The sequence below is a fragment of the Carassius gibelio genome, chromosome B12 (genome assembly GCF_023724105.1).
Source record: "Carassius gibelio isolate Cgi1373 ecotype wild population from Czech Republic chromosome B12, carGib1.2-hapl.c, whole genome shotgun sequence".
Lineage (NCBI taxonomy): Eukaryota > Metazoa > Chordata > Actinopteri > Cypriniformes > Cyprinidae > Carassius > Carassius gibelio.
Window position 1 is genome coordinate 19,150,365 of NC_068407.1, and position 12,024 is coordinate 19,162,388.

Consider the following 12,024-nt stretch of genomic DNA (forward strand, 5'->3'; position numbering starts at 1 on the left):
TGGATAATAAATTTCGCAAAAAGGCGGATTCGAACCCATGTCGATCACGTCAAAAATATATATGACACAGGCTTTACCAGCTATGCCACTGGAGGTGACTGTAATGTAATGCCTCTTAATGCCATTTGGTAGGCAATATGTATGGTTTCATGAGTAAGAAAATTATCCACACCATAAATTTAGTAAAAAAACCTAATATGGACAAAAGCGTCTGCTATGGCTGTAGCTTTTTCTAGTTATCTCCAGCTAATGAATAAATTATATGAATATTGCAGTACTGATTGACATATGGTACTATCCCTTTAACCTCAAATATCATTGGGGATCAATGATGGCACCAGTGCCAATGGCTTCCCATCTGTCTCTTTATTTGTCTAGCCGTATTTGTCTTTTAATTAATAAATCAAAATGTTGCCCAACACGTCTTTGCACCATTTGTATATGACTTCCAGATGCTCCTTAACATTAGAAAAACAATAGGTGTATGCAGCATCAAAGATGTGATGGCTGCGTGCCCCAACCATCCACCTCCTCCCTTCCTAACAACTTTTCCTGTGTGGTTGTGCCGTATGGCTCAACTGGAGGAAATGGCGTAGGAGGAGAGGAAAAAGTGGCGGTAGAGTCGCCAGGCTAAAATTGAGCCTGGCATCTGGTCTAACTAGCCTGTCTCGTCAAGGTGACTGTGAACATGAGGTGGATGGTTTTCACATTGCGAGGCGTTCTTCGGAGACAACGTACTAATGGTTCGCTCACCCATCAGGGGACTCATCAGTACAGCCTCCTTGGTGGCACATTCCCTACGTACAGCAAGGTGGAGCAGATCAGCAGCATCTTCGCCCATTGAAGCAAGCATTTTTTGTTGACAAAATAGTAGTGATTAGGCGGCCTGTATTACCCTCATCTGTTGATTCAGTAGATCCTGTTATGGCCACCGGGTTTTTAACTCTTTTAAGCCAATTACTATGTCTTGTCTAACAGATATAGTCCACAATTTGAACCCTATACCTCCTCTCTTGACATTGTTCATACTCTGTTGACTCCGGAGGCTCAGTCATTTTAATGCTCTTAGACCTGAGCGCAGCATTTAAAACTGTTGATCATGCCATTCAGTTGTCACGTGTTGAACATTATGTGGGCATCTGCTGAAGTGCCCTTAGCTGGTTTAAAACTTTTCTTACTGACAGGTCCTTTTCATTCTGCATTGGAGGCTTTCTGTCATCCTTAGCTCCTCTTACCTGTGGTGTTCCACAAGGATTCATTTTGTCCCCAATTCTGTTTTCATTATATATGTTACCTCTGAATTCTATTCTTAGATGTCATGGAGTATCTTTTCACAGATGACAGTCATATTTGTCTGCCTTTTAAGCACAATGTCAAGAAAGACTTAGAAACCTTGCTTGCATGTATAAATTATATAAGATCTTGGATGTCCTTACATTTTCTACACCTCAATGCGAGTAAAACTGAAGCAGTTGTGTTTGGGCCCTCTGTGGGGAAAGAAATAAAACATTGTTGATGTTGGAAATCTGCCCTCTTATAGCAAACCAACTGTGAAAAGTCTGGGAATAACTCTGGACCCTGCCTTTAAGTTTGATCAACACATTAACACAGTAGTTAAGTCAGGCTTTTTTAATCTGAAACTTCTGTCTAGAGTAAAGCCGTTTCTGTCCCCCAAAGATCTTGAAAGAGTCACACATGCTTTTGTTTTATCACCATTAGACTAATGCAATTCTTTATATGCTGGAATTTCCCACTCCTCTATTACAAGGATTCAAATGGTGCACAATGCTGCAGCCAGGTTTTTAGTGGGAGTCCGCAAACGCCAAAACATTACTCCTATTCCATTGTCTCTAAATTGGCTGTTGGTTCATCATAGAGTTGATTTTAAAATATTCATGTTTGTTTTTTAATCTCTTCATGGTCTTGCACCCTTGTACCTGTCTGAACTTTTAAATCTGAATACATCAGTCAGGTGCCTGCAGTCCGCAAACAATTACTGTCTAGCTCAGCCTCGAACACAACTAAAGTCAAGAGGGGATTGTGCATTTGCTGTTGTTGAACTTAGGCTCTGGAACAGTCTTCCTTTTTATCTGAGATCCCTGTCCTCTGTCCATGAGTTTAAATCGAAGTTAAAGTCTTATCTTCTGGCCCGAGCTTTCAGCAATTCTTAATCATGTTTTATTTATTTGTTTTATTTATTTTTTCACTTATTTGTATCTTAGTTTTATATTCTGTAAAGAACTGTTGTCAACTTCTGTTGTGTCTATTTGTGATAAATAAATGAATGTAATGAATTGTCATTAGGAAAATATTGAACAAAAATATTATAACCCCTTACTGCAGCCATCCTTACTTCCACAAGCCACAGACAGCAATATAAACAACAGCTGTGCATGCTCTCTTCCCGCCATTCTTTGTAAAATAATAATTATTTAATAATATAAGTATGCAAACAAACCGTTTCGCTGAGAACTCCACTTACTTGCAGCTATAGACGTTATGAAAGCATCCTGGTAGTGCGCTAAATTTGAGGTATTTGAACGTGAGGGATCATCCTGGATAAGATCGTCAGGTGAAAGGTCATCATCATGTGGATACTTAAATTTATGACTAAATTATTATTCATTAATTTTACTAATAGTTAGATTGCACAGGCCTTCAGAAAATGGCGTTTAATAAAATAAAATAATTGCCTTGACAAAAGGGCACTTGGGGCATCAAGGGGAAAAGGGGTAGGTGTTCAAGCTTTTTGTTTGGAATAAATAATATTGAATAAGTAAATGATAAATAATATTTTGATTTGTGATGAGTAAAATAATAAAATCTTTACATAAAAAAACTTTTTTTTTTTTTTACCTAGAAAGCATTCTTTTTCTTTACACAAACATATGTACATGTTTTACAGTTAACAGCATACAGTTTTAATTTAGACTTCACATTAAAAAAAAAAAGTAAAAAAATAAATAAAATAATTATCAACCACAGGGACATAAAAAATGACCTGTAGTTGTGAAACAACCATATGTCACAAAATAGAATAAAAAATAAAAAAATAATAATATTAAAATAATAATATATATATATATTTTTTTGTAAATTTCCATTGCTTTTTAGATTTTTGTTCTTAATCCACTTATTTTAAAAATTATAAAAAGGTTTATGTTTTTACTTGTTTACATTAATTAATGTTTAATAATCAAATACAAAATAATTTTTATTCATAGAATAACATTTTGGTCCGTGATGAGGGCAAATTTTTTTTTTTTATCTTCACATTAGAATCACTTTATATGCAGCACAGTGTTAATTTCGTTGACTAAATATTTTCGTCATTATTTTCGTCACGAATATATTTTTGCGGACGAAAACGAAACGAAAACTAAAATAGAAGGCACTGATGGAGACTAAAACTATGACTAAATTGATTGACATTATCGTCAACGAATAAAGGACGAGAAGAAAATAGACTGTGACGAAAATCAAATCAGCAGACGGGAGAGATGCGAGGAATGAACAAAAGAACCGGCAAAACGGAACAGACTGCATGAGAGAAGAGAACCAATCCGAGCCTGACTTATTGAGACGTGAAGCGAAGGTTTTCAGTTTTTAAATGAGCTCCCGGGAAGACGGCATTCGAAGAGGTGATGTCTAAAAGAGCTCACTTCACGTTTGACGACGAACAAAACAAAACAAAGCGTAAAGCACGCGGAGCGCTCATTCGTGGCAAGAACACCACCAATTTGAAAAGACATTTACAGACGAGCCACCCGGACATTTTCTCAAATATAATTTCACAACGATGTTCTTTTGTTTATTGAGCTAAGCAAAATTGGAAGACTGCAGTGCGTAGATGTTGTAGCATTAAATATTACGAACTGAAAAGTACTGTAAAATAGCCCCTTCTTCAAGTTAGATGAGAGCACAATACTAATACGTAATATCATGATAAATACATTTGATTAATACTAATGTTTAGTATATTTTATAATGTTCTACTTGTTGACAATATCACAAATATTTCTATATTAGTCATGTGAAACGTGACCGTTCACATCCTATCATTATACATACTAATCTAGCAATATTGTAGTATTTAAAACATACAATATTGCTAGACAAATGAATACCTTATAAAATCTTGTTACTTTTTTTATCCACCTAGCTGCCAACTTATTAAATATTTACTTTAAATGTATGCACTTATTGTTCAGCTCAGCTGTAAGCTTTAAGGTCCTGGACCTAACGTTATTTTTCTTTTATTGATGGTCAATTGGCAGCTAGTTATTGTTTACATTATCATGACAGTGTTTGTTGCTGCATAAAAGCTTTTGAATCGAAATAAAGACACAGTTGTGTTGAAATAAAGTTGAATTTGTGTTTTATATATTTTGGTTAAGTTTGTTTCCTATACCAGCTGTAAAAAATTGTCTAGTAAATCTGTTATTGATTTTAGTCTTATTTTAGTCGACTAAAATACCAAGCAATTTTAGTCGACTAAAATACCAAGCAATTTTAGTCGACTAAAATACCAAGCAATTTTAGTCGACTAAAATACCAAGCTATTTTAGTCGACTAAAATAAGACTAAAATTAAAACAAATCAGATGACTAAAACTTGACTAAAACTAAAAAGAATTATAGTCAAAAGACTAAGACTAAAACTAAATAAAAATTTCGTGTCAAAATTAACACTGATGCAGCAAAAATAATTGTGATTGTAAACAGTGTTTTAATTAATATGTTGTATGTTTGTTTTTGTAATTTACAGATGCTTTCACATCTTTTTTTCACTTTTTAACTAATTAACTAAGTTTGAGTGCTTCTAAATATTGGCATAATAAGCAACACAATATATGTCATGGTAAAAAGTGTATAATTCTATTTTGACTTTTATATAAAAAAGTTTTTTTTTATTTTTTATAAAAATCAATCCATGTGAAATCAACATTTTCCATAGTTGAAGAAATGTAACAGTGCAAAACATGTAGTTGTTTTTACTCTTTGATTCCTGTTTAAATTTTAATCCTTCTTTTTATATTCCAGTTCTTGCGTCTCTCCAGCACCACAGATCCTTCTGTGGTCTTTGATATCATGAGACAACACTGGAAACTGGGGCAGCCCAACCTGGTGGTGTCAGTGGTTGGCGGTGAAGGAAGGTCAAAGGTCAAGAGCTGGGTGCGAGAGGTCTTGAGGCAGGGGCTGGTTAAAGCAGCACAGAGTACAGGTGTCGTATTCTCCCCATACATAAGATTATTCATTTATTCTTCATTTTATTTTCACATTAATTTTTGCTACTGTCACATCGGTGTTACCAAGTGTCGATATCTTGAGTACAAGGTTTAGATCTCCAGACATGCTTGTTTAAAGAACCTGTTAGATGTTTTGTCCTCTTATTTGTGAAGATGTTTGTATGTCATAACACTTTTTGTTTGTAGATGTCACCTGAAATGCCTGATGAGAAAAAGAAGCACATAACCACAGTGAATTTATATAGTGACTGGCATTGCAAGCAAGCAATTATATGAATCATACATTCATCTTTATACTAACTCCCAGCTATCAAAGGCCCAGCTACCCTGACACAAATTCACTAATTATTTAATCAATGTCAGGGTTATGTCAGAAAAATTGCTCAACAGGTTCTTCTCTGTGTGAATATAGTCCAAAATTAAAAAAAATATATATAAATGTAAAAATAATAATTATATTGATAAAGAAATGTAAACAGTAAAATCTTATTTAAAATTAATGATTAATTATGACCAGTAAATGTCCTTAATTTAATTACATTTACATTTATAGTTTTTGCATGTAACAGACACTTTTATCAGTAGTCACAAGGAACAAGCAATTTGTGAAAGAACCAATAATATTTGTAAAATAGAATGACAGATTTATTGGACAGCTAGATTAAGAAGCAAGCCTGGTACACTGCCAGTGAATTTAGCATGAATTTACACATAGTTTGTCTACAAGCATATTAGAAACACCAGATAGACATGTAAAGAACACAGATGTTCACTATTGGGTTCTTTAAATTAGATTTTGGCCACAACTGGGAGCCAGGGGAAGGAGATCATTAGGGGTGTGATGTGCTTTTTCTTTGGCTGAACTTCTTTGGCAATTAAAACAGTTAAATTTGTATTTTGAATGTATAGGAGCATGGATCATAACCTCAGGGCTGAAGGAAGGCATCGGCAAGTGTGTAGGAGAGGCAGTGAGAGATCACGCAGTGTCTTCTCTCAATGTAAATAAAGTGGTTCCTATTGGCATTGCTCCTTGGGGAATGGTACATAATCGCCAGCAGCTCGTTGACCCTGAGGTAACTCTACTTATGGTGCAGTACTAGCATACTTAGCACTAAATATTTTACCCTTGATACAAATGAACACATTGAAAATATACATTCTTCTACAAACCTGATTCCCCAAAAAAATGGGACACTGTACAAATTGTGAATAAAAACAGAATGCAATGTGGAAGTTTTAAATTTCAATATTTTATTCAGAATACAACATAGATGACATATCAAATGTTTAAACTGAAAAAAAAAGTATAATTTTAAGGTAAAAATACGTTGATTTTAAATTTCATGGCATCAACACATTTCAAAAAAGTTGGGACAAGGCCATGTTTACCACTGTGTGGCATCCCGTCTTCTTTTATAACAGTCTGCAAACGTTTCGGGACTGAGGAGACAAGTTGCTCAAGTTTAGGAATAGGAATGTTGTCCCATTCTTGTCTAATACAGGATTCTAATTACTCAACTGTCTTAGGTCTTCTTTGTCACATCTTCCTCTTTATGATGTGCCAAATATTTTCTATGGGTGAAAGATCTGGACTGCAGGCTGGCCATTTCAGTACCCGGATCCTTCTTCTATGCAGCCATGAGGTTGTAATTGATGCAGTATGTGGTCTGGCATGGTCATTTTGGAAAACACAAGGTCTTCCCTGAAAGAGACGACATTTGTATGGGAGCATATGTTGTTCTAGAACTTGGATATACCTTTCAGCATTGATGGTACCTTTCCAGATGTGTAAGCTGCCCATGCCACACGTACTCATGTAACCCCATAACATCAGAGATGCAAGCTTCTGAAATGAGTGCTGATAACAACTTGGGTTGTCCTTGTCCTCTTTAGTCCGGATGACATAGCAGCCCAGTTTTCCAAAAAGAACTTCAAATTTTGATTCATCAGTTTTCCACTTTGCCACAGTCCATTTTAAATGTGCCTTGGCCCAGAGAAAAACGCCTGCGCTTCTGGATCATATTTAGATATGGCTTCTTTTTTGACCTATAGAGTCTTAGCCAGCAACGGTGAATGGCATGATGGATTGTGTTCACTGACAATGTTTTCTGGAAGTATTCCTGAGCCCATGTTGTGATTTCCATTACAGTAGCATTCCTGTATGTGATGCAGTGCTGTCTAAGAGCCCGAAGATCACGGGCATCCAGTATGGTTTTCCGGCCTTGACCCTTACACACAGAGATTGTTCCAGATTGTCTGAATCTTTTGGTGATATTATGCTCTGTAGATGATGATCACTTCAAACTCTTTGCAATTTTTCTCTGAGAAACTCCTTTCAGATATTTTTCCACTGTTTTTCACCGCAGCATTAGGGGAATTGGTGATCCTCTGCCCATCTTGATTTCTGATCAGTCACTGCCACTCTGAGAGGCTCTTTTTATACCCAATCATGTTGCCAATTGACCTAATAAGTTGCAAATTGGTCCTCCAACTGTTCCTCATATGTACATTTAATTTTTACGGCCTCTTATTGCTACCTGTCCCAACTTTTTTGGAATGTGTAGCTCATGAAATCCAAAATAAGCCAATATTTTGCAAGGCATTTCAAAATGTCTTAGATTTTATTAGATTTGTAAATTATTCCATACCTTTTTTACTCACAATTTGTACAGTGTCCCAACTTTTTTGGAATCGGTTTGTATACCATATATATATATATATATATATATATATATATATATATATATATATATATATACACACACACACATATATATATATATACACACACACACACACACACACATATATATATATATATATATATATATATATATATATATATATATATATATATATATATATATATATATATATATATATATATATATATATATATATTTGTTTCATTATAGGCCTATAATTCATTTTAGGCTATCTGGACCTGCTATAAAAAGCTTGTCAGTTATGTGGTAATATTGCGGGGCAAATTAATTGTAATTTTAATTTAATAATAAAAGTGTCTTCATAATAATAATAGGCCTAATAAAAATAAGAATGTAACAGGCCTTTATTAATTGGAAAGGTCAAATCCTCTTAATATTGCTAGTAATGGATGTATTTGACAATATTTCTGGATAGCGTCGATACAAGTTCAACACACACACACACACACACACACATATATATATATATATATATATATATAGTGCCCTCCATAAGTATTGGGACAGTAAAGACAAAATTGCTCCGTTTGCTGTGGTAATATGGATATGGTTAAAAAATTAATGTGAGACAAAACTACAGCACATTTTATTACTGGGTGATTCAACATATATATGTTATATATATACAGGGCTCCGAACCGGTTCAAGGAACGAAAAACGGAAACGAACTAAATTTTGACAGGAACAGAATCAGAAACAGAAACTAAATAAAATTTTAAAATCCGAACAGAATCGAAAATTTTAAATGGCCGATAACAGGTTAATAACGTTATTTTATTGTTCCATTTAATATTTGAAATTTGCTGTCAACCAATCACGAATTCCATGTGAAGCTGAAGCCAACGAGTGAAATGTCTGCTCAGCTGTGAACTCATCATAGGAGAGTCTCAATGACAATGAACCGCCTTCAGGGCCGGATTAAGACCAAATTAGGCCTGATGACACAGCGCAAAAAAGGCCTTTATTTTCTCTGCGTTGGTGCATGTGCATATCTTGATTTACAAACTGCTTGCGGTCTGTGAACTTCACTGCATTTGTGTGTGAATTTTGAGACTCCCTTGACTTGACTAGACACACAAATGCTTTTTTTTTAAACAGGGAATTGTCAGCAACCAATCAGATATCTCCCTTCTTTTAGCCAATCACAAGAACGCACTCCACGTGGGGGATTGTTTACTTATAAGCCAATCACATGAATGCTTTCACACAGAGTGATATGGCTTTGGTGCTGCATATTAAAGCCTACATGAAATTGTATGAAAATACAGATGTTTAGATTACAATTCAGGTTTACTTTTTTATAATTTTTATATAAATTTATAAATGTCTCAATACATATAGCCCAGTGACTGCAGAAAAAAAGTTAACCATGGATTCATAAATTTGCAATAGGCAATTTTTTAATTTTATTGAAATATTTTAATGAAAGAAAAAAAAATTACACCTTTTTGAATATTTAAATATATCTAAATATTATTTTGGATGCAATATAGAAGTCACTTTAATTATAATAATTCGGTCCCTACATGAAGAGAGAGTCAGTGGTCCACTGCAAGAGGAAAGTGACTCTACAGCTGCGCAAAGTGAGTCGCCGGCTGCATGAGGAAAGTGAATCGTTCGATGAGGAAAGTGAGTCGTTCGCTGCGAGAGGAAAGTGACTCTCGGAAAGTGAGTCTCCTGCTGCGCAAAGTGGGTCGCCGGCTGCGCAAAGTGAGTCGCCAGCTGCGTGAGGAAAGTGAGTCGTTCGCTGCGCGAGGAAAGTGAATCGTTCGCTGAGGAAAGTGAGTGGTTCGCTGATTGGCTCATAAGTAAACAATCCCCCACGTGGGGTGCATTCTTGTGATTGGCTCAAACAAGGGAGATATCTGATTGGTTGCAGATCATTCCCTGTTTTAAAAAAAAGGCATTTGTGTGTCGAGCCACGTCAGGGGAGTCTCAAAATTCACACACAAATGCAGTGAAGTTCACAGACCGCAAGCAGTTTGTAAATCAAGATATATGTGTGTGTGCATCAGAAATACATTTCTGAATCTTGTCCTGTGCATTTGTGAATCTTGAGTGCATTTGCAAATGTTGTTTGCATTTCTGAATTGTGTGTGCATTTCTGAATTTTGTATGCATTTGTGAATCTTCTGTGCTTTAAAAATGTTGTGTGTGCATTTGTAAATTTTGTGCTCATTTGTGTATCCTGTGTGTGTATTTATGAATCGTGTGTGCATGTATGAATCCTATGTGTGCATATGTGAATGAAGTGTGTGCATTTATCTTTATTGAGACTCTTTTGGCTCCATATGCTTAGCCTTTCCTGCCCAACTGAGGACTGCAGCTCTCCTTTGATTATTCCAAACTATTAGAAGCTCTGCTCGCCGGGGGCACTGGACATCATCATGCACAGATAGATGCGCTATCTGTCGACATTTAAACATTTGTAAATGTCTGAAAAAGATTCAGTGATGACAAAAGCTCCTACAAACTCTGCTGATTCGTTCACAGTCACCGGCTTCAGAGTGCGCATGAATGCAGCACTGTATCAGCTTATTTTGACCGATTAATAATCAGTTAAACGGTTTAAAAAGTCATTTATTTATTTTCAGTAAATTATCAAAATATTTAAAATGGTTTGCGATCTTGAAATTAATCTAGATTAATCTAGATTAATCTAGATTAAAATGGCTCATTCGAATTCTGCCGAAGGCATTCAGAATATGTGTTACCCAAATAAAATTGACAAACAGTAAGTCTTTGAGAAGGGGTTTATCAAGCTAGGTGGTGCATTAGAAAACGGACTCATCTCCTGTTTCCAAAATGCATCACAAAGTGCTTGAAAAAGCTGTAAACTGTTTCACACCAATGTTTAAGTTTTTTTCAAGTTTGTAGGTGTCAAGGTACAGAAACCAAATAATTAAATGTAAAATAGCACTGGATAGTCTTCAGTGTAAAAATGAAATATACAATCAAACCTACATTTATTCAGACACCTTTAACATTTCTCACATTATTTGCTATATATCAAAAATTACATCTGGTGTCTGAATAATTTTTCAAAGTAAATTAGTCAAGAGCAGTGAGTGATTTTCAATTTCGTTTTCATGGATTAACATTACAGCAGCCAGCAGCTAAATTAGGCGCGGTCACTTTAAAGCTGCAGTAGGGAACTGCTTGCGTCTTGCGTAAGAACGTTGTAGCACTGCATGTTGCACTTTGCAGATGATTCACAGTCTTTCAGAAAAATTTCTCTTTCTAAACTTTCTCTTTCTCTTAGGGAAGTTTTCCCGCTAAGTATTTTGTCCAAAGCGCTTCACGTGGCACTTGCTCTCTGGATAATAACTACAAGGCTTTCCTTCTGGTGGACGATGGGACCGAAGGACGTAAAGGTGGGGAGGTCGGTTTCCGAGGCCATCTGGAAGATTACATTTCACGTCAGCGCCCAGGTACAAAATTAAACTGAATGGCACTCTGGTCTTCTTAGGCAGGATCCAGAAATGTTCATGATACACTTGTGTTTAATAGAATGTAACTGATGTAGCGTTTACTTTACATTGGTTAGTTTCATTGCAGTTATTTCACTGAACAGACTTGTAACAGGCTAACCAGCAAACATTGGCTTAACAAGGGGGAGGATTTGGCCACCTAAAGGTCATTTTGAGCTATTGCAAGAGAAGACAAAGCTTCAAGTGTAAAGGCAACAAAGCTTTTCACATGAAATATTAACCATAGTCAGTGATAATGTTTAATATGTATAAATGTATTATGTGTTTTATGTGTTTTATGGTAAGATCTCTTTAATAAAAGCAACAAGGATTTCATACTGCGGTTGCTTAAATGTGTCATCTAAGCAGGCAGTGCAAGCATTGACATTCCTGTCCTGAATATGCTGATATCTGGAGAAGTTTCCATGGTGGAGGTGAGCAGATTACAGTTATATTAAACAATACTTCTGAAAGTGATAGTTCACCCAAGAAATTAAGATTTGCTATTAATTTACTCAACCCCAAGGTCATTCGAGATGTAGGTGACTTTTTTCTTCAGTAGAAAAGTAAAGAAGATTAT

General features: G+C 35.5%; 1 protein-coding gene across 1 annotated transcript in view; it reads left to right on the forward strand.

Annotated features, from left to right (window-relative positions):
- Positions 1 to 12,024, forward strand: part of LOC127968946 (transient receptor potential cation channel subfamily M member 4-like) — a 100,077-nt gene that overhangs the window by 17,315 nt on the left and 70,738 nt on the right. The window contains exons 4-7 of the mRNA XM_052570446.1: positions 5,043 to 5,223; positions 6,158 to 6,321; positions 11,237 to 11,405; positions 11,814 to 11,878. Of these exons, the coding sequence (XP_052426406.1) occupies positions 5,043 to 5,223; positions 6,158 to 6,321; positions 11,237 to 11,405; positions 11,814 to 11,878 (579 nt within the window). The remainder of the gene's footprint in view (positions 1 to 5,042; positions 5,224 to 6,157; positions 6,322 to 11,236; positions 11,406 to 11,813; positions 11,879 to 12,024) is intronic.